The sequence below is a fragment of the Somniosus microcephalus genome, unplaced genomic scaffold (assembly GCF_052327205.1).
Source record: "Somniosus microcephalus isolate GS21.2 unplaced genomic scaffold, FLI_Smic_1.0 unresolved_chr9, whole genome shotgun sequence".
Lineage (NCBI taxonomy): Eukaryota > Metazoa > Chordata > Chondrichthyes > Squaliformes > Somniosidae > Somniosus > Somniosus microcephalus.
Genome location: NW_028225187.1, coordinates 24373265 through 24397927, shown reverse-complemented (window position 1 = coordinate 24397927; position 24663 = coordinate 24373265). Strand labels below are relative to the sequence as shown.

General features: G+C 40.5%; 1 protein-coding gene across 1 annotated transcript in view; it reads right to left on the bottom strand.

Moving 5' to 3' along the window:
* LOC147084935 (immunoglobulin superfamily member 1-like) overlaps positions 1-24278 on the bottom strand; it is a 95359-nt gene extending 71081 nt beyond the window's left edge. Inside the window, exons 1-2 of the mRNA XM_085979380.1 lie at positions 23987-24278; positions 22450-22752 (exon numbers count right to left, since the gene is read on the bottom strand). Of these exons, the coding sequence (XP_085835506.1) occupies positions 22450-22752; positions 23987-24278 (595 nt within the window). The remainder of the gene's footprint in view (positions 1-22449; positions 22753-23986) is intronic.
* Between the last annotated feature and the right edge of the window lie 385 nt (positions 24279-24663).

The window sequence follows — 24663 nt, the reverse complement described above, 5'->3', positions numbered from 1 at the left end:
ATTGGGCAGAAAGCGCAAGCACCGGATACGAGGATAGGCGTATTTTCATACATAGATGCGGAGAAAGCTTTTACATTCACATGTGGGCAGGAACTGAAGATGGTTTGGCTGTAGGCTCCCCACTGCTGTCTGTCTGATATCAATTATGTTGCTGCTGTTGACCACAGAGACTTTACTTAGCAATGTTACAAACTGTGGATAAAACACTCGATAATTCAAAGCAGAATTCCCTCCCTCCCCCAAGACACCAGCACCAGACCGAATGAAGACATGAGTTTAATTTAACACAGATTAATTTGAAATATGAAAGTCAATATTATGATAACGAACAACAGATACATGGACATAACTTTCATTGGATCTACAATTTCGAGAAATTCATTCACATGGATTATATATATATTTAACCCATAAATTATACAATAATTATCCAAACACAAAAAACTGAAACAATCGAAGAATTGTCCTCTAAAACATCGACATTATTATCTACGAATTAAATATTAAAATATAAAAGAATTATCTGAACAATTATCAACAGAATTATCAAAATAATTATTTATGTAATTATTCAATGAATTTCAACAGAATTCCGAACTCAGTTATGCACTCAATTATTTAGTTAAAGAATTACTGAAATATCCAAAGAATTATTTGTTCAATTATCAATCAAATGGAATACTGAAATATCCAAATAATTATCCTCTCAATTATCAATCATAGAAAGATAGAAACATAGAAGGTAGGAGCAGGAGTAGGCCATTCGGCCCTCCGAGCCTGCTCCACCATTCAATGTGATCATGGCTGATCATCCAAATTCAGTACCCTGTCCCTGCCTTTTCCCCATATCCCTTGATCTCTTTAGCCTCAAGAAATATATCCAACACTTTCTTGAATATATTTAATGAACTAGCCTCCACCGCCCTCTGTGGCAGAGAATTCCACAGGTTCACCACTCTCTGGGTGAAGAAATTCCTCCTCATTTCAGTCCTAAATGGCTTACCCCTTATCCTTAGACTATGAGCCCTGGTTCTGGACACCCCGGCCATCAGAAACATCCTTCCTGCATCTAGCCTGTCCAGAGCTGACAGAATTTTATAGGTTTCGATGAGATCCCCTCTCAATCTTCTAAACTCCAGTGAGTATAAGCCCAATCGACACAATCTCTCCTCATACGTCATTCCTGCCATCCCAGGTATCAGCCTGGTGAATCTTCGCTGCACTCCCTCCATGGCAAGAACGTCCTTCCTCAGGTAAGGTGACCAAAACTGCACACAATACTCAAGGTGCGGTCTCACCAAGGCCCTGTACAACTGTAGCAAGACATCCTTGTTCCTGTACTCGAACCCTCTTGCTACGAAGGCCAACATACCATTTGCCTTCTTAACTGGCTGCTGCACCTGCATGCTTACCTTCAGCGACTGGTGCACAAGGACACCCAGGTCTCTTTGCACTTCCCCTCCTCCCAATCTATTGCCATTCAAAATGAAACACTGAAATATCCAAAGAATTATCCTCTCAATTATCTGTTGAATTATCCGTTCAATTATCAATCAAATTAAATACGGAAATACCCAAAGACTTATTCTCTCAATTATCAATCAAATTAAACACTGAAATATAAAAAGAATTATCCTCTCAATTATCCATCAAATTAAACTTTGAAATATACAATGAATTATCCTCTCAATTATCCATCGAATTAACTTTGAAATCTTCAAATAATTATCCTCTCTATTATCCATCGAAATAAACAATGAAATTTCCCCCCAAAATATCCTCACAATTATCTATATAATGGAACACTGAAATATCCAAAGAATTATCCTTACAATATCTATAAAAGTAGACATTGAAATATCCAAAGAATTACCAACACAATTTTCCATCGAATTAAACTCCGAATATCCAAATAATTATCCACTCAATTATCTATATAATTAAACGCAATTATATACAGAACTAAACACTGAAATATGCAAGTAATTATACACTCAATTATGCACCTAATTAAACACTGAAGTATCCAAAGGATTATCTATGCAATTAACTATATAATTAAACACTGAAAAATCCAAAGAATTATCCACGCAATTATTCATCGAATTTAATGCTGAAATCTACAAAGAATTATCCTCTCAATTCTGTATAGAATTAAACACTGAAATATCTGAAGAATTATCCTCTCAATTATCTATAGAATTATACACTGAAATATCTGAAGAATTATCCTCTCAATTACCGATAAAATTAAGCACTGAAATATCTGAAGAATTATCCTCTCAATTATCTATAGAATTAAACATTGAAATATCTGAAGAATTATCCCCTCAATTATCTATAGAATTATACACTGAAATATCTGAAGAATTATCCTCTCAATTACCGATAAAATTAAGCACTGAAATATCTGAAGAATTATCCTCTCAAATATCTATAGAATTAAACACTGAAATATCTGAAGAATTATCCTCTCAATTCTGTATAGAATTAAACACTGAAATATCTGAAGAATTATCCCCTCAATTATCTATAGAATTATACACTGAAATATCTGAAGAATTATCCTCTCAATTACCGATAAAATTAAGCACTGAAATATCTGAAGAATTATCCTCTCAAATATCTATAGAATTAAACACTGAAATATCTGAAGAATTATCCTCTCAATTATCTATAGAATTAAACATTGAAATATCTGAAGAATTATCCCCTCAATTATCTATAGAATTATACACTGAAATATCTGAAGAATTATCCTCTCAATTACCGATAAAATTAAGCACTGAAATATCTGAAGAATTATCCTCTCAAATATCTATAGAATTAAACACTGAAATATCTGAAGAATTATCCTCTCAATTATCTATAGAATTAAACATTGAAGTATCCAAAGAATTATCCTCACAATATCTATAGAATTAGACACTGAAATATACAAATAATTATCTACTCAATTATCCATCGAATTAAAAACTGCAATATCCAAAGAATTATCCTTACAATATCTATAACAGTAGAAATTGAAATATCCAAAGAATTACCAACACAATTTTCCATCGAATTAAACATTGAATATCCAAATAATTATCCACTCAATTATCTATATAATTAAACACAATTATCTACAGATATAAACACTGAAATGTACAAGGAATTATACTCTCAATTATGCACCAAATTAAATACTGAAGTATCCAAAGGATTATCTATGCAATTAACTATATAATTAAACACTGAAATATCTGAAGAATTATCCTCACAATTTTCCATCGAATTAAAAAGTGAAATATCCAAAGAATAATCCACGCAGTTATTCATCGAATTTAATGCTGAAATCTACAAAGAATTATCCTCTAAATTCTGTATAGACTTAAACACCGAAATATCTGAAGAATTATCCTCTCAATTATCTATAGAATTAAACACTGAAATATCTGAGGAATTACCCTCTCAATTATCTATAGAATTAAACACTGAAATATCTGAAGAATTATCCTCACAATATCTATAGAATTAGACACTGAAATATACAATTAATTATCTACTCAATTGTCCATCGAATTAAACACTGAAATAGCCAAAGAATTATCCTCACAATGTATCTATAGTATTAAACACTGAAATATCAAAAGAATTATCCTCTTAATTATTCATTGAATTAAAATTTGCAATATCCAAAGAGGTATCAATGTAATTATCTAAAGAATTAAACACTGAACTGTACAAAGAATTATTATCTCAATTATCTATAGAATTAAACACTGAAATATCCAAAGAATTATCCAGACACTTATCTATAGAATGAAACACTGAATGTTTCAAAGAATTATCCTCAAAATATCGATATAATAAAACACTGAAATATCCAAAGAATTAGCAACACAAGTTTCCATCGAATTAAACAATGAATATCCAAATAATTTTCCACTAAATTATCTATATAATTAAACACAATTCTCTGGAGAAATAAACACTGAAATGTACAATGAATTATACTCTCAATTCTGCATCGAATTAAACGCTGAAATATACAAAGATTATCCTCTCAAATATCCATCGAATTAAACATTGAGATATCCAAAGAATAATCCACACAATTACACATCGAATTAAACACTAGAATCTACAAAGAATTCACCTCTCAATTATGTATAGAATTAAACACTGAAATAGCCAAAGAATTATCCTCACAATTATCTACCGAATCAAATACTGACATACTGAAATTCTTTTGTTCTGCATTACCGACTGATCTATCCAAATATAACTTCTTTCTGGACTCCTATTCACTTACAGGATATTATTAAAATATTATTTTCAGCAGACACACGTTTCGGTTCCCCTGCGCTTCTTGCTGCAATGACCCCACTATAGTGTAACCATTGAATGATTGGTATTTCTACAAACCTCTGACATTCAGCACCCCCTGAATGACATTTTAGTTTTGTTATAGTTTTAGGTACGAAAGAGAGAGACTGGAACACACAACTTCCTGAAATAAATGCCGGCGCGCTGGCAACAAAGCCAAGCCAACAAATACACATATTGAAACGCAGCTTACTGGGAGAACCTGTAACTTCAGGGAGAGCCACTCCAACAAGCATTGAGTTTAATGTTAAATGATTGAGTTGTGCTCAATAAAATGATGCACCACTTTCTAACTGGAGAGATACAGGAGTCCACCCAGAGCCGATTCTGATCTGTAAATAATGCGGTAACTTAGGTTTCCTAATGATACACAGGAACGTGACAATACATAACATCAAACAGCTCCACTTTCAAATGCATTTTCTTTATAGTTAGAAAAATGATTTAAAACAGAACGCAACAACAGGAATGTAGGACAACATTGGACTGAGCTGAATCATGAGATCAAGAAGTTGTCAATGTGCAGACATGACTGAATCTTGCTTCCAAACATAAGTAAATAAGACATCGAAATTCCATTAACATTTACAACTTTGTAGTTTGGCCAACATTGCTGATGTGCTCACTGTGCACAGTTCAAAATAAATATCGCTGTAATAGAAAGTAAGTGATTAGTAGGACGTTCGTTCCTTGCAATACTGTAACACCTGGGAAACTCATTCAATTACATTGTTAATTATTTCAATGTGAATTTTGGAGAATGCTTCAAACAAGACATTAATCAGCTCTATGTAATTGTTGCCATTTTACACACTTCATGTCTAGTGACAACATTTCTCATTTGATAGAGTCCTTTGATCCGGAGCCCAGATTGCAAGACAATCAGTTCAGAAAAAGCACGGTGACGTCACTAGAAACTAGAGCGTGAAAGAAGACACCACATTAATTAAACAGGAACATTGAGGTTAAACTGACACTGCAGCTTACATAACGGCAAGAGAGGAACTCAAAAAGCAGCTGCTTTGTCAGACACGCAGCACCAGAAGCCATGTAGTTAACAGAGTTTATACGATTCGTATATTTTAATAACCTCTTACCAGGAACACCAACAGCTGCGAGAATAGGGAAGTAAATGGCTCTTATCTGTTGAAGTATCGGGACTTCCATTTAATGTGAGAAGTGACTATTCCTGTTGTGATGGATACACCAGCCCCGGTGAAAACTGTGAAGTGAGACATTGAAAGCAGCCCTCATTTATACAGCAGGGAAATCTCCAGTGTACAGTTCTGTCCCCGGGCCATTGATATTAGTTACAGTCATTTGAACAAACAGTTTGCGTCAGCCGCTTTACACCCAGGTTAATACTGCTATGGGAATAAAACTTTCAATGTGACACGTCACACTTTGGAACTGGATAACAAAGACTTTGAAAGTTAGAAAACAATGGTTAAATGTTACAGGAGTTACGGCACGGCAGGGCGGGGGAGAACTGTGTGGGCTTTGTGGGGATCGGTGTTGGGAAAGGTATTGTTGCTAATTTCCCTCTTTAAGAAAGTCTAGGAAACTCAATGTCAATTGATCAAATTTTAGATATTGTCAAATCAGAGAGGGTGCTATAGGTGGAGAACACAGCTCAGAAACAACACGACATTTTAGGCAAAATATTCAAGTGAGAACAATAATGGTTGGTGTAATTTAATGCGGGCCAGTGTAAATTACTACACACAGTTAGAGGAATTAGAATTCTATGCATTAAATGAAAAGTGTTGTTGGAGCTGAGGGTAAGGTGTTTAAGTAGATTGGACATTGAACAATCCAACAAAGGCAATGCAGCAATCAAAAATATCAGTAAAATATTCATCTACAAACACAAACAAGAGAGTACAAGTCAGGGAAATCACCGTGCAACTGTGTGTGGCTCGGCTCCATCCAATGTTTAAGAAATCTGTTCAGCTTTATTCACCGAAATACAAGGCTGACATTAAGTGTGGGGCGCAGAGCACGCAACGGCTAGGAGTCTGATCCCCAAAGCCAAAGCTCTGGTTTATGAGTAAAGAATGGAGGAAATTGGTCTTTTAATCTCGAAAACAATCGACTGGGCTGATTTATTATTTATTTGTTCATGGGATAAGGGCGTCGCTGGAAAGGCCAGCATTTATTTCCCATCCCTTGCCACCATTCAAGGCTGGATGTGGCAGGTCTGCAGAGCTTTGATCTGATCCGTTGTTTGTGTGATCGGTTAGCTCTGTCTATATCACGATGCTTCCGCTGTTTCTCATGCATGGGGTCCAGATTGTAGCTTCGCCAGATTGGCAGCTCTTTATATCTAGGCCTGGTGAAGTTCATGGCATGTTCTTCCACGCTTTTCATTGAACAAGAGGTAGTCCGCTGGCTTGATAATACCAGTAGAGTGAGGGATATGCCGGGCCAACCCATGAGGTTACAAGTTGTATAGATTACAATTCTGCTGCTGCTGATGGCCCAAAGCCCCTAATGGTTGCCCAGTTATAATGGCCAGATCTGTTCTGAATCTACCCCATTTAGCACGGTGGTAGTGCCACACAACACGGAAAAGGGTGCCCTCAATGTGAAAACTGGATGTGGTCTCCACAAGGACTGTGTGGCGGACATTCCTCCACAGTACTGTCATGGACAGATGCATCTGCGCCAGGGGGATTGGCGTGGACGAGGTCAAGTTGTTTTCTTTGCCCCTCGTGCTCGTTGTATCATCACATGCGGCAAGCCTTTCCTGACTTCGATATCCTTCAGGACTCTGATAGCTTGGTCAGTACTGGTGCTGGCGAGTCAATCTTGGTGATGAACATTGAAGTCCCCCACCCAGGGTATATTTTGTACCGTTGCAATCTCAGTCCTTCTTCGAAGTGGTGTTAAACATGAAGGAATACAGATTCATCAGCTGAGGGAGGGCGATAGGTGATAATTAGCAGGAGTTTTCCTTGCCCATGTTTGACCTGTAACCATCTGAGTTCATGGGGTCCGGTGTCAATTTTGATGACTTACAGGGCGATTCCCTCCCGACTGTGCAGCAACCACTGGTGTGTCAGTCCTGCCACCAAGACAGTACGTATCCAGGGATGGTGATGGAGGATTCTGGGATGTTTGCTGAATGCTATGATGCTGTGAGTATGACTTTGTCAGGCTATTGCTTGACTAGTCTGTGGGACAAGTCTGCCAATTTTGGGCAGATTCCCCAGGTTTTAGTGAGCAGCCATTTTCAGGGTCGACTGGGCTGGATGTGATTTTGTCCTGTCCGAATCCAATGCCTAGTTCGATGCAGAGTTGTCCATTCAATTTTATTCTTCTTAAAGTCTGTCGTACTGGTTTGGAACAAATGTGAGGCTTGCTAAGTGAATTCTGAGGGGAGTTAAGATTCGACCACATTCCACGTGAGATATGGGCTCGTGAGTTTGGGGGTAATATAATAGCATGGATATAGCATTGTCTAACGGACAGAAAACAGATAGGGATAAACGGGGCATTTTCAGGTTGGCAGGCTGTAACTAGTGGGGTGTTGCAAGGATCATTGCTGGAGCCTCAGACATTTACAATCTATATTAATGAATTAGAAGAAGGGACAGCCGTTTAAGTCTGAATGAGGATGAATTTCTTCACTCAGACTGTTGTGAATCTTTGGAATTCTCTACCCTAAAGGATTGTGAATGCTCAGTCGTTGAATATATTCAAGGCTGAGATAAATTGATTTTTGGACTTTCGGGGAATAAAGGTCTATGTAGATCAGGCGGGAAAGTAGAGTTGAGTTCCATGATAAGCCATGATCTTATTGAATGGTGCAGCAGGCTCGAAGGGCTGTATGGCCTACATCATGCTCCCAATTCGTATATTACCTCATACAACACCCAGCACTTCAATCTAAGGACAGAGACCTGTATGGCCGCAGCACGGTTTTCTTTAAGAAAACAGTCCTTCATAATAATGGCACCTGCACTGTATGTACACGTACCTGTAAAAAGCTGCTGGCACTGCACTGCAAGGGCATAGACCTTTACAACAACCAGCATTGTAATGTAAGGACACAGACTTGCTCAAACCCCAGCACTGCACTGTAAGGACACTGTCAGAGCGGCTGTCTTTCGGAGAAGACCTTGAACCAAGGACCCGTCTGCTGTCAGGTGGATGTAAAATCTCCCAGGACAATATAGCAAAGAAGAGCAGGGGACTTATTCCCTGTGCACTGGCCAATATTTATCCCACAATTAAGACGACTAAAAATATATTATCTGGTCATTATCACATTGCTATTTGTAGGAGCTTGATTGATTCCTGGGAAGAGAGATTGAGTAGCATGCACCTATACTCTCTGGAGTTTGGAAGAATGAGAGGTGATCTCATTGAAATATACAAGATTCTGAAGGGGATTGACAGGGTAGATGCTGCGAGCGTGTTTCCCCTGGCTGGAGTCTCTAGAACTAGGGGGCATCATCTCAGAATAAGGGGTTGGCAACTTAAGACTGAGATGAGTCAGAATTTCGTCACTCAGAGGGTTGTGAATCTTTGGAATTCTCTGCCCCAGAGGGCTGTGCATGCTGAATCATTGAGTATATTCAAGACTGAGGTAGATAGATTTTTGGACTCTAGGGGAATCAAGGGGTATGCAGATCGGGCGGGAAAGTGGAGTTGAGGTCGATGATCAGCCATGATCTTATTGAATGGCCGAGCAGGCTCGAGGGGCCATATGCCCTAATCCTGCACTTATTTTTTATGTTCTTAGAGTGTGCTGGAAGAAATGGAATGGATGGCCGCCATACGGAAGCGAAGGACCAGGCAGGTAGTGCAGGAGTCCCCTGAGTGCATCTCGCTCAATATTCAGTTCTGGATACTGGTTTGTGCGATGGTTCCTCTGGGATCGCAGCAAGAGCCAAGTTCACGGCACCATGGGTGGCTCCACTGCCCAGGTTGGGAGGAGGAAGAGCGTAAGAGCAATAGTTGTAGGGTATTTGATAGTTAGGAGAATAGACAGGCCTTTCTGCAGCTGCAGACGTGACTCCAGGATGATATGTTGCCTCCCTGCTGCCAGGGTCAAGGATGTCACTGAGCAGCTGCAGTGCATTCTGAGGGGGAAGGTGAAAATCCAGAGATCGTGGTCCCCATCGGTACCAACGACATAGGTAGAAAGAGAAATGAGGTCCTGCAGGCAGATTTCAGGGAGCTAGGAGAAAGATTAAAAAGCAGGAGCTCAAAGGTAGCAATCTCCGGATTACACCTGGTGCCTCGTGCTAATGACTGCAGAAGCAGGAGGATAGAGCTGATGAATGCATGACTGGAGTGATGGCGCATGCAGGAGGGATCTAGAATCTTGAGGCACTGGGACCGTTTCTGGGGGAGGTGGGACCTGTACAAGCCAGACTGGTAGGTTAAGAAGACATACGGGATACTTGCATTTATTAGCCGAAGCACAGAATAAAAGAGCAGGGAGGTTATGCTTGGATAGAATAAAACACCAGTTAGGCCACAGGTAGAATACTGCATGCAGTTCTGGTCACCACATTAGAGGAAGGATGTGGTTGCACTAGAAGGAGTGCAGTGGTGATTTACGAGGATGTTGCTTGGGCTGGGGCACTTTAGCTATGAGGAAAAATTCGATAGGCTGGGGTTATTTTCTTTGCAATAGTGGAGGCTGAGGGGAGACCTAATTGAGGTGTATTAATTTATGAGGACCCAAGATAGAGTGGATAGGAAGGACCAATTTCCCTTAGCGGTAGTTTCAATAACCAGGGGGCATAGATTTAAAGGACTTGTTTGGAAGTTTATAGGGGATTTGAGGGGAGTTCTTTTTCACCCAGAGGATGGTGGGGGTCTGGAACTCAGTTCCTGAAAGGGTAGTGGAGGCAGAGACCCACATCACATTTAAAAAGTACTTGGATATTCACTTGAAGTGCCGTAACCTACAAGGCTACAGACCAAGTGCTGGAAAGTGGGATTAGGCTGGAATAGCTCTTTGTTATCCAGCATGGAAAAGATCGGCCGAAAGGCTTCCTTCTGTGCTGTAAATTTCTATGATCCTGTGATAATTCTATATAGCTTTGAATGTGCCTCTGCGCAGGAACTGAAAGGCAGCAGGAAAATAAATTAAAACTGTATCACTTTGGATGACATCATCGACAGGATTCAAGGTTAGGCGGGAAAACCCCAAAAGGTTTCGATTGACAATCGACTTAACCACTCGGTCACGACTACTATGCCGTTCGCTCTGCCTCATGCAGCTTCTCATTTGCTGCAAAGCCGGTGCCTCCAGTCTGAACGCAGTTTCAGCCTTTTGTCCCATTAGTTTATCTTGTACATTTTCTCCAGTGACAGTGATTGTTTTAAGTCCCTCCCTTTTGCCACTTGATTTTCCACTAACATTGGGGGGCTTTTACATCTCTCTTGAAGCCAGATACAAAATATTTGTTGAAAGTCTTTGCAATTTCCTTCTTTCCCATTATTAATTCCCCAGAATCATCCACTATGGACCAACGTTTCCTTTAGCTACTCTCTTCTTCTTTATACACTTGTAGAAGCTCTTACTGCCTGTTTTATATATGTCTTGCATTTTTACTCTCATAATTTATTTTCATCCTCTTTATTTGTTTTCAATCATCCTTTGCAAGTTTCTAAATATTTCCCAATCTTCTGGCCTACCAATAATATCTGCAAAATTTCATGCCTTTTCGTTCAATTTGATACCATATTTAACTTCCTTAGTTAGCCATGGATTGTTCATCCTTCTCGTCGAGTCTTTCTTTTTCACTGGAATATATCTTTGTTGAGAGTTATGAAATATCTACTTAAAGTTCTGCCACTGCTTATTTACCATTTTACATTTCAATCTATTTTCCCAGTCCACTTTAGCCAACTCTGTCTTCTTACCCTTGTAATTGCCTTTATTTAAGATTAAGACACTAGTTTAATATCCAAGTTTCTCACCCTCAAACTGAATGTGAAATTCCGACATGTTATGATCACTCTGCCCTACAGGAACCTTTACTATGAGATAATTAATTAATTATGCCTCATTACAAAGTACCAGATCTAAAATAGCCTGTTCACTGCTTGGTTCCACAACGTATTGTTCTTTAGAAACTGTCCTGAATAAACTATATAAACTCGTCCTCAAGGCTACCTTTGGCAATTTGATTTGTCGAATCTATATGAAGATATCGCCCACGAATATTGCAGTTCCTTTCTTGCAAGCCCCCATTGATTCCTGACTGATAATCTGTCCTAGAGTGTAACAAATGTTATGGTGCATATAGATTATTCCCACCAGTGACATATTTCCCTTATTATTTTTTATCTCCAGCCAAACTGATTCTACATCTTGATTTCCCGTGCCAAGATAATTTCTCACTACTGTACTGATCACATCCTTTATTAACAGAACAACCCCCATTCTTTTCCTTTCTGGCTATCCTTCTGAAATGACAAATATCACGGAATATTCAATTCCCAGCCTTGTTCACCTTACAACCACGTCTCTGTAATGGCTAGTAGATCATAGAAACATATAAGATAGGAGCAGGGGCAGGATAAGGGGTAAACCATTTAGGACAGAGCTGAGGAGGAATTTCTTCACCCAGAGAGTGGTGAAGCTGTGGAATTCTCTACCACAGAAGGCAATTGAGGCCAATTCATTAAATATATTCAAGAAGGAGTTAGATATATTTGGTAAGGCTAAAGGTATCAAGTGATATGAGGAGAATGCAGGGACAGGATACTGAGTTTGGATGATCCGCCATGACCTCATTGAATGGCAGAGCAGCTCGAGGGGCCGTATGGCATATTTTTGCTCTTAATTGTATGTTCGTATGTTTGTGATTGCCTACAAATACTGATTCATTTCAGTTCCTCCCTCTCATTAGACCCTATATTCCCCGACATCTCTGGGAGGTTATTTGTGTCCTCCTTTGTGAAGACAGAACCAAAGTATGTATTTTATTGGTCTGCCATCTCTTTGTTCCCATTATAAATTCACCTCATTCTGACTGCAAGGGACCTGCGCTTGAGTTCAACAATCGTTTTCTCTTCACATATCAATAGAAGCTTTTACAGTCAGTTTTTATGTTCGCTACAAGCTTACTCTCATACTTTATTTTCCCCCTCTTAATAAATCCCTTTGTCCTCCTTTTTTGAATTCTAAACTGCTCCCAATCCTCAGGTGTACTGCTTTTTCTGGCCACTTTATGTGTCCTCTCCTTCCATCTTATGATATCCCTAATTTCCCTTGTTAGCCACGTTTGAGTCAACATTTTTGTTCTATTTTTTATGCCAAACAGAGATGAACAAATTCTATAGTTCATCCATGCGATCTTTAAATGTTTGCCATTGCCTATCCACCGTCAACCCTTTGAGTAACATTCCACAATCAATCCTATCCAGCTCACACCTAATACCAGCGTAGTTTCCTTTATTTAAGTTCAGGACCCTAGCCTGTGAGTCTAATACTTCACTCTCCATGTTAATGAAGAATTCTATCACATTATGTTCGCTCTGCCACAAGCGGTCTCGAACAACAAGATTTCTAATTAATCCTTTCTCATTAAATAATACCCAGTCTAAGATGGCCTGATCTCTAGTTGGTTCCTCGACATATTGCTCCAGGAAACAATCCTGTATACACTCCAGGAATTCCTCCTACACATTATTGCTACTATTTTGGTTAGCCCAATCTATATGTAGATTAAAGTCTCCCATGATATCTGCTGTGCACTTATTGCACGCATCTTTATTTTCCCATTTAATGCCATCCCCAACCTCCACATGACTGTTTTGGGGTCTGTATACAGCTCCCACTAACGTTTTCTGTCCCATGGTTTTTCTCAGCTCTACCCATAGAGACTCTACATCATCAGAGCTAATATCCTTCCTTACAATTATGTTAATCTGCTCTTTACCCAGCATTGCTACCCCACCTGCTTTTCCTTTTTGCCTGTCTTTCCTGAATATTGAATACCCCTGGATGTTGAGTTCCCAGCCCTGGTCACTCTGGAGCCATGTTTCCGTAATCCCAATCATATCATATCCGTTTACATCTATTTGCACATCTAATTCATCCACCTTATTACGAATGCTCCTCGCATTAAGACACAAAGCCGACAGGCTTGTTTTTTAACACTCTCAGACAGAACTATTTATTTCTATTTCTGCCGTTAATTCATCTATCTTGTTCTGAATGCTGCGTGCATTCAGATAATGAGCCTTTAGTGTTGTCTTTTTGCTATTTTCCCTACTCTGACCCTGTCTGCTGGTGCGCTCTTATGTTTGTACGCTTTGTCCCTTCTTCGCACTCTCTGGTTCTCATTACCCCTAAGCTACCTTGCATTTTGGCCTTCTCCTTTCTATTTAAATTTCTAAGTTTCCCCTCACCTGAACACACCCCCACCACCCCACCCCGCTATTTAGTTTAAAGCCCTATCTACATCCCAGGTTATTCAATTGTCCAGGACACTGGTCCCAGCATGGTTCAAGTGAAGCCCGTTACAATGGAAGAAGCCCCTCTTTCCCCAGTACTGGTGCTTGTTCCCCATGATTCGAAACTCATTTCTCCCACACCAATCCTTGAGCCAGGCGTTCAAATCTCTGAGTTCATTGACCCTATGCCAATTTGATCGTGGGTCTGGTAGTAATCCAGAGATAATTACCATTGTGGCTTTGCTTTTTAATTAGGATCCAGCTCCTGAAACTCACTTAGCAGAACCTCTTTCTTAGACCTACCTATGTCATTGGTACCTACGTGGGCCACGGCAACAGGATAATTCCCTCGCACTTCAAGTTCCTCTTCTGCCCCAACGATATGTCCTTAAAATTGGCAACGTGCAGGCAACACCGCTTTCTATAGTCACGCTCTCGGCTGCAGAGAACAGTGTCTATCCCCCTAACTATACTGTCCCCTACCACTACTTCATTCGTTTTTACTCCCCCAACATGAATATCCCCCTGTACAATCGTGCTGTGTTCAGTTTACTCAACCTTGCTGCAGTCCCTGCTCTCGTCCACACAGGCAGCAAGAACGTCGTACCGGTTCGACAAGTGCAAGGGCTGAGACTTCTCCAATGCTATTCACAATATATATTAATGATCTAGACAAGGGAACTAGATGTAATATCTCCAAATTTGCAGATAACACAAAACTGGTTGGGCGTGTGTGCTGGGAGGAGGATGCCGAGAAAATCCAGGATGATTTGGACAGGTTGGGTGATTTGGCAAAAGCATGGCAGATGCAATATAACGTGGATAAATGCGAGGTTATTCACTTTGATGGCAAAAACAGGAAGGCAGATTATTATCCGAATGGCAATAGATTGGGCGAGGGGGAAGTGAAACGAGACCTGGGTGTCCTTGTGCGCCAGTTGCTGAAGGTAAGCATGCAGGTGCAGCAGGTGGTTAAGAAGGCAATGGCATGTTGGCCTTTGTAGTGAGAGGGTTTGAGTAAAGGAACAAGGATGTCTTGCTGCAGTTGTACAGGGCATTGGTGAGACCACATCTTGAGTATTGTGTTCAGTTTACATCGCCTTATCTGAGGAAGAATGTTCTTGCCATGGAAGGAGTTCAGCGCAGATTCACCAGGCTGATACCTGGGATGGCAGGAATGATGTATGAGGAGAGATTGGGTCGATTGGGCTTGTACTATCTGGAGTTTAGAAGAATGAGAGGGGATCTCATGGAAATTTATACATTTCTGACAGGACTGGACAGTCAAGATGCAGGAAGGATGTTCCCGATGGTCGGGGAGTCCAGAACCAGGGGTCACAGTCTAAGGATAAGGGGTAGGCTATTTAGGACAGAAAAGCGGAGGAATTTCTTTACCTGTGGTGAACCTGTGGAATTCTCTACCACAGAGGGCAGTAGAGGCCAATACATTAAATATATTCAAGATGGAGTTGTATATATTTCTTAAGTCTTAAGGGATCAAGGGGTATGGGGAGAAAGCAGGGACAGGGTACTGAATTTGGATGATCAGCCATGATCGCATTGAATGGTGGAGCAGGCTCGAGGGGCCAAATGGCCTACTCCTGCTCCTATCTTCTATGTTTCTATGTTTCTATGTTTACCTTCTGCATCCCGATACTTGCCTCAATCGAAATCAGACCCTCCTGTCGTTGACCATGTACCAAATCTGAAATATTTAACCTGAAGGTTGTGACTCTACAGTGTAGTAAAGTCGGAAATTCATTAACTCATCCAATATTAATATTAATAGTCAATTGAGTGTATTAAAATTAGTTATATGCATTAGGTCTTTACTGTAACTTAGCCCACAGTCATAATTTAACCTTGTTGTTTATTTTTGTTATGCATCAAGCAGAACCTTTTACTCCCCGCCCCCCCCCCCCACCCACCTCACCGAAATCCCTCACTTAGCAAATTTCCGAGTTTATTAATCTGTCGAAGCATTAATCCATAGACCTGGACTCGATGCTACTTACCTCCGTGGATCATTAAACCAGCAGAAATTCCAAATCCCTGATTCAGCCCCTGCTGACAGGAATTACCAGGTAACCAGTTCTAGCTAGATACCGCATTAACTGTGCAGCTGGCACTAGCAGGCAGTCTGTTTATCACTGTGAAATAAACTACAAATTAAGGTTAAAGTTAAGTTAAATGCCAAATGTTAAATGCAAAATGTAAAGACATTTTAGAAAGAGATCAACCCTTAACAACCACTTCACTCACCAAATTACCGAGCTTATTACTCTGCAGATGTAGTACTCCGTAGAACTGTAATAGGTGCAACAAAAATAGTGCCTATCGAATTATTAAAGCTGCACAATGTGTTCCTACGCAACCATTACTACAGGTGTGGACCTCAGATTGTCCAGATTATATGCTGTCACCGCTGGCCTGGTGGCAGGTGCGATTGTGCTTTTTCGCATATGAGTTGCCTGCATCCCGCCCCCCATCTCCATTCCCCAACCCCGTGATTGTGAGCGATGCGAAATATATACATTCTGCATATAAAGCCATTCATGTGTGTGTGTGTGTGTGTGTGTGTCTTTATGTATACTTACAATCTATATTAATGATGGGACCGAGTGCAATATATCCAAGTTTGCTGATGATACGAAGCTAGGTGGGGAAGTAAGCTGTGAGGAGAACACAAAGAGCCTCCAAAGGGATACAGAGAAGTTAAGTGAGTGGGCACTAATGTAGTAGATGGACGATAAAGTGGAGAAGTGTGAGGTTATCCACTTTGGTAGCAAGAATAGAAGAGCAGATTATTTTGAATGATGATAAATTTTTAAATGTTGGTGTTCAGAGAGATTTAGTTGCCCTCGGTCAGGAAACACAGAACGTTAGCATGCAGGCACAGCAAGCAATGCAGAAGGCAAATGGTTTGTTGTCCTTTATTGCAAGTGGGTTGGTGAATACGAGTATGGAAGTCTTGCTACAATTGTACAGAGCTTTGGTGAGACCACACCTGGAGTACTGAGCACAGCTTTGGTCTCCTTATCTAAGAAAGTGCATACATATATTAGAGGGAGTGCAGAGAAGGTTCGCTAGACTGATTCCTTGGATGGGGGCTTTTTCCTATGCGAGTTTGAGTAGATTGAGCCTTTACTCTATGGAGTTAGAAAAATGAGAGGTGATCTCATTGGAACATATAAGATTCAGAGAGGGATTAACAGGGTAGATGCTGAGAGGTTATTTCCCCTGGCTGGAGAGTCGAAAAATAGGAGGAACAGTCTCAGGATAACGGGGTTAACACTGAGATGAGGAGGAATTTCTTCACTGAGAGGATTGTGAATCTTGTGAATTCTCTACCACAGAGGGCTGTGGATGCTGATTCATTGAGTATATTCAAGGCTGAGATCGAGAGATGTTTGGACTCAAGGGATATGGAGATCGAGCGGGAAAGTGGAGTTGAGGTCGAAGATCAGTCATGATGTTATTGAATGGCGGAGCAGGTTCGAAGGATTGTGTGGCCGATTTCTGCTACTAATTGTATATTGGTATATTTGTGATTGTGTGGGAGTGTGTGTGCTTATGTTTATTTCTGTGTGTGTGTGTTTTCGTGTGTGAATGCGCTCTATGTGTGTATGTTTATATATGTGTGTGTGGCCGTGTTTTGTGTGCAAATTTCAGTCTGTGGTTATGCATTTGTGTCTGTGCATGATGTTATGTGTATGTGTATCTGTGTGTGTGTGTGTGTCTGTGTTTGTGTATCTGTGTGTGTGTGTGTCTGTGCATGACGTTATGTGTTTCTGAGTGTATGTATCTGTGTTTGTGTATCTGTGTGTGTGTGTGTGCCTGTGCATGTCGTTATGTGTGTGTGTATCTGCATGTGTGTGTGTGTCTGTGCATGATGTTATGTGTACCTATGTGTGTGTGTATCTGTGTTTGTGTATCTGTGCGTGTGTGTGTCTGTGCATGACGTTATGTGTATCTGTGTGTGGGTGTATCTGTGTTTGTGTATCTGTGTGTGTGTGTATCTGTGTCTGTGCATGACATTATGTGTATCTGTGTGTGTGTGTATCTGTGTTTGTGTATCTGTCTGTGTGTGTATCTGTGTGTGTGTGTGTCTGTGCATGACATTGTGTAGCTGTGTATGTGTGTGTATCTGTGTTGGTGTATATGTGTGTGTGTGTGTGTGTGTGGTATCTTAAATCATGATGCTTTTGCATTGGCTGACAATCTTCAGCATTCTGTGTCATGACGAAATTTGTACCAGTAATGGGATTTCAAAAATAAAGATTTATTAATCCAATACGTTAATCTCATATATTGATCACATCTATTAACCAAATTTGACAAAAACAGAATGAAATCAGTTAAGTGAAATTACAGAAGGAACACAGATTGAATGCAACTGGACAACCTGCCAATTATCACAAAAGTATTTATGTTGATTTCGTTAGGAAGCCAGTAAAAATAACCATTAATATATTGTAATGAGTTAAGTGCATTATATAAAACATGTTAAAACATTATTTGAATGAAACTTCATGTTACGTTTTTTGTCTTCCGTTTGATATGAATGATGGAAGAGACTTCCATTCATATAAAAACAGTCAGGTTGCTAATGATAGTCTGAAACGCATTGTACAAAATAACACCCCTGTTGTTATAAAGACAAATAAATGATGGCTATTCCAAAAGCGAAATCGGAAACTTGCAGTTATCATTGATATGCGCTTTTCTCTGGGCCGAATTCATTAAAAACCTACACCAGGTTAGATGTAAGAGGAGAGCGGAATCCTTTATTATTATGGGGAGTGCTACCGATTTAGAATGATAACCGTCTAAATAAGAAAGCAGTATAAATTATCACATCATATGTTGCATCGTGGTGTCTTTATGTTCTCAAAACGTGGCCTCTGCATTGAAGGTAGGATTCATTTCATTTAAGTTGGCGGCAGCTTTTACCAAACTGGCATGTCCTGCGAATTTCAGAACATAAAGTGTTGTATTCCATGAGACAGGTTAGATCATGATGCTCAATTTACCGACCTCTGTCGTTGATTCATTTCAAAGTAAGTTGTGTTAACCAATCATTACACAAGCCGGGTACACAGAAGTCTCATTGGAGTCGAGGTTCAGCTTGGACGGTCGGCCTCCTGCTACACGCGCTGCTCAGTATTCAATTCCATTAGTGTCAATGGAACTCAAAATCAAGCGGGGCGTGGAATGAGCGACCACTCCACTAAATCCCTTTTCTGCTATCACCCGGGACAGATTTCTACCCGGATAAACTTAGAATTCCTCTTTTTATAAATTTAGGATTCATGTTTATCTCTCTCCCTTTCTCTTTGTTTCTTCCCTCTTTGTGATGCCGCATATGATTTTTATGTATTTCTTATCTGAGGAAGGATGTTCTTGCCATGGAAGGATTTCAGTGAAGTTTCACCAGGCTGATACCTGGGATGGCAGGAATGACGTATGAGGAGAGATTAGATCGATTGGGCTTGTACTCGCTGGAGTTTAGAAGAATGAGAGAGGATCTCATCGAAGCTTATAAAATTCTAACAGGACTTGACAAACTAGAAGCTGGAAGGATGTTCCCGATGGTCGTGGAGTCCAGAACCAGGGGTCACAGTCTAAGGATAAGGGGTAAGCCATTTAGGACAGAGATGAGGAGGAATTTCTTCACACAGAGAGTGGTGAACCTGTGGAATCCTCTACCACAGAAGGCAGTAGAGGCCAATTCATTAAATATATTCAAGAAGGAGTTGGATATGTTTCTTAAGGCTAAAGGGATCAAGGGGTATGGGGAGAAAGCAGGGACATGGTACTGAATTTGGATGATCAGCCATGATCTCATTGAATAGCGGAGCAGGCTCGAGGGGCCGAATGGCCTACTCCTGCTCCTATCTTCTATGTTTCTATGTTTGGGGCTTACTAGCAAGTTGACTGGAGTCGGCCGGGAGTTTATTATTCCCCATTGTAGAAATACATATATTCATGATTTAACTCAATGTGTGTATCAAACACATGTGGTTGTATCATCATAGCAATGAAACACTTGGTCTGTTTAAGTTGAAGATAGTTAAATGATGACAAATTCTTTATTTTACCTTTTCTTATCTGGTTCCTTATGGCGATCGCTGCAGCAACTGCTCCAACACCCCCACCGCAATCACACAAACATTGCGAAACATCATTTCAATCGGTGATTTGGCTGTGAAATAACAAGCTGCTGTATTAGACAGATAGGTTCATGTCTGAATTTCACCACTAATTCATTTTACACTTGGTTACTTTTCACAATGCTTGAGATCTAATAAGTAGTCGAAGATTGGTTGTACAGTAAATGGCACTTAAAATAAACTCAACCGCAGCAAATTTGAAGCCCTCGAGTTTAAAGGGGATTGGCAGCGTGGACTCGCTATTGGCTGAGAGGGAGGAGGCGGAGAGCAGTGGTGAACAGCTGTTTTTCAGAATGCAGGGATATATAATTCGGTGTCCCCTGGAGTTGATATTAGGACCATTGCTCTTTCTGATATATATTAATGAACTGCACGGTGTATCGGCAGAATAATCGCCAAGTTCGCAAATGAAACAAAGCATAGAAATATAGTGAGCAGTGAGGAGCATAGTAGCAGACTTTAGGAGGAAAGAGAAAGAATGGTGCATTGGGCAGAACAATGGTAGATATATTTGATGGAGAGATTTGTGAAGTGATGCATTTTGGCAGGGAAAAAAATGAGGAGCTGCAGAATAGACTCAATGGAAAACATTTACACTGGATGCGGGAACAGAGAGAACTGTCCATTCACATATACACATTTTTGATGGTCGCAGGACAAGTTGAGAAGGCTGCGAAAAATGTATCCAGGACACGTTGGTTTCAAAAAAGAGGCAAAAACAAGGAAGTTATGGTAAAGCTTTATAAATCACTGCTTACGCCTCAGCTCGAGTCTTGTGTACTATTATGTTCACCACACTCTAGAGAGAATGTCACGGCCTTGGAGCAGGTACAGAAGAGATATACCAGAATTAGGGAATTCAGTCATGTGGAGAGACTAGAAAAGCTGGGATTGCTCTCCTTGGAAGAAAGATTAAGTAGAGATGTATTCAAAATTATGAGGGTTTTTTTATAGAGTACATAGGGAGCAATTGTTTCCACTAGCAGGAGCGTTGTTAAGCAAAGGCCACAGATTTTAATTTATTTGTCAAAAAAACAGAGGAAGGGTGAGGAGATTTTTTTTAACTCAGCGATTTATGATCTGGAATGCAATGCCTGAAAAAGTGTTGTAAGCATCTTCGACAGTAACTTGCAGGGCTAAGGGGAAGGAGTAGGGGAGTTGGACTTTTTGGAGAGCACTTTCAGAGCGCTAGCAAAGGCACCATGGCGCTAATAGCCTCCTTCTGGGCTGCATGATTCTATGAATATTAGCTGTGCTGAATTTTCTTCGATGTGAATATTTGTGTCAGAAACAACCTGATGGTTTTTATATTACTTAATAGTTTTAAACGGGCTTACAATGGTTCTTATTAATACACAAACCGCGTTAAACTATTTTTGGCTTTTACCAGCGCACAGTTTTTGCGAATTCTTCACGGTCTATCAATATTTCCTCCTCGGAAGACGAAGGGTGAAATCCGAATTCGGGAGATTTACCAAAAGGGGGGAGCGGATCGGCTGACCGATATACACGCAGCTCATTTTACTTTCCATTTGGGATTAATTTGAACTCCTGTCACAGGTGAACAACGGGCGACATTGAATTAGCCGCTGAATGTGCAACTCTCCCGATTTTACATTCCATCACCTTCAGTGGAAAGGGAAATCCGGTGTGGTTTATAATGGGTGTCTATTTCAATACTGCACATTCTGCGCCATCAGCCAACTGTAAGATTCACCTATTAAATTCAATGGGAACTAAATTCGGGCCGGGTGTATAACAGGTGATGTGTCCGCACCTGCCCTCTTTTCACCCTTGCCATTGAACCCCCCGTCTCCCAGTTGAGGCTTTGCTCAAATTGTTTACTGTCCAAAGAGCGCCCTCATGTGCTTCGTGAAATGTGTCTATTATTCTTGTTCTGGTTGTTCAAAGGCCAGTGGCCAATGCTCAGTGCCTCATTGCTTGAACCCACTGAGACACTGTGTAAAGCAGCACCCATTTGTGTTGTTCATTGTTTGATAACAATATCTTCCTGGACTTTACTCTTACCTTTTCTATATCAATCGTGGAATCACATTTGGGAAGTAAGAGCGAATATTTGACGTGCTGGGACAAATTTTCAACATCATTGTTTAGGAGGTAATTTGGTGTCGCATTTTGTCTGTACTTGATAGAACCCAGCAATTTACATTCAATTTCGAGCGGTTTTATAACTGGAAGCAGATGCGATTCCGCACATGTTCCATCCCCGCACAGGTGGAATTTCACCACCTCGAATCTAGGCCACGGGTTACATTCGGTTAAACTACATTTTACCCACAGATCTCTTGAGTCTAATGCAGCTTTCTTTCGTTCCATGTGTTATTTGTCTGTTTGTCAGGATGAATTGATTCATTTATACAGTGTGGCTGCAGAAATCGAAAAATGTATATATTGCCACGAGCCCTGTATTCATTCTTTACCTTTACCCACATGTCACTGTATAAATAGCACTCACCCTTTACAGTCACCTGCACAAGTTGACTGATAGCTGATGATATCACTGTTCCATTAACCATTGCTTTATAGCAATAGGAGTAGACTCCTTCATCATCCTGAGTCACATTTGTGAAGGTGAATGTGGAGGTGACAGAATTATCCTCTGCTGACACAGTCAGGGAGGCAGAGCAATTGGTATTGCCAGCTCTCTGCAAGAAGAATATGATGCTGCGATAGACAGTCGGTCTGGTGCAGGTAATAGAGACGTTTCCACCGATTTCAACTTTTCCTGGATGTATTGATATAACTGGTTTAAAAATCTCTGAAAAGAAAACGTATTGAGTGAATTTGACTAAATTTCCTATGTTGAAGCCATTGCCATCAATTCAGTGTAGAGTTGCGCTAAGTACAATTGGGCAAGTTGCTGATGATATGATTGAGTCGTTAGAAGTCAATAGAGAAATTGGACTCGGACGGTGGCGAAAACCGGATGGTGTTGGATCGGCCGCCCGCTCTATGTAGCGACTGATATTAAGTTCAATTGACAGCATATTACTCGGCGAATTAATTGAACATCGGGCACAGCATATACCAGGTCACTAATGTGCTACCGTCAGTTTTACAAGCGCACTCCCTACCCCCTGTGCCGCCATGACCAATTCCACCACAATCATTCTTCACACTTCAACTTCACGTTTGTCTTTAATGTGCTAAATGTTGATCCATTTCAGTTTCAGTGTGGTTCGGATCCTCATAGGTAGCAGATTCATTCCTGGATAATGGGCTCGTTGTTTATTTTGCTGGCTAAGTGTATTAATTGTCGTTAAGCATTGGCAGCTGGTTGTAGAACCGTCTCCAGTTACATTTCCATTGGTTTCTGTAATGGGAACACCGGGGATCTGCCCAAGCGGTAGGTAGAATATCTATCCCTATATGACTAATGTTTAACCAGATTGTTGTCACTATTCTTACTGCTGTGTCTTGCAGAACAGGAACACACTCTGAAATAGCCCATTTAAAGTATTGGGGCTTCCACAGGGGAAGCTCTACAGATATGGAGAGACAGCCACATAATACCAGTTATGAGTAGATTTACATGGCATGTGCCAAAATTGTTGAAGGTGAGCAGAGATGTGGCAAGGCAAAAGGTTTAGCAGGATAATTCACTAGAGCAGGATTCAGTTAGTCTAATGCTTAACCAATCACAACAATTGTCACGAATAGAAGTGAAAGACACTGGATATGATCGACCAGTAACTCCACAGATTTTCTACCGCCAGGTGATTCACCGGCGGGTTCAGTCCCATTCATGTTAATTGGACTGAATATCCGGCGGGGCAAATAACACGCGGCCAATAAGATTCCGCCCGTTTGTCGCTTCTGCCAAAGACGAAATTCAGCTGTGTAACAGCCGCATCTCTTACCAGTTCAGAAAGAGTATGTTTTGCCGAAGGATGGGGGATGTATTGTTTGTTGCATGAGTGAGGAAATCATAAACTCCTTCTAGCTGCAGGAATTGAGATTTTGTTAAGTAAAGCAGAAGGAGGAAGAGTTACCTTCTACAGTTATTAACACAGAGTTACTGAGGTGTGATAATAATTGCCTCCCGAACACTCTCAACTCGTACTTGCAGCTGTAAAATCCTGTGCGTATATCGGAAATGTTGCTGATAATGATCGAGGCAAAACCATGAGGGTAACCAATATCTAGGGAGCTCAGTAACAAATTGTCCCGATAGAAAGTGAAGTTGTTAACCTTGTTCTGGTTGGAATCGGAACAGGTAATGGGAGCTGACTCTACTTTCATATACACACCCGACTCGTGGTATAAAGAAACACTGGCGATCATCATTTGTCCTGGAACAGAAGTTTAAAATAATAGATTTGAAAGAATTTATATTCGTATCGCAAAATAAATCTCTAAGGCGCGAGTCTCTGAGGGTCAAGTAATTTTGCGAGGTGGTATAAAACGGTTGATAATGAATTGACCGGTCTTTATAAATAAATTCAATGGAGGGAAAAGCAGGCTTGCAAGTATTACAGGCGGCCAATGGAAATCACCCAATTTGCACCATCGCAAAAATGTAAAACAAGATCTGTTATCATGGGCCACAATTACAGAGATATGCGCCAGAACTCTCAACTTCCCTAGGGGCGTAAAACGGCGATTTCCGGTCATCCTTCAATCATACCCACTGCCTGCCCCACATTATTTTATTTTCCATTGAAAACAA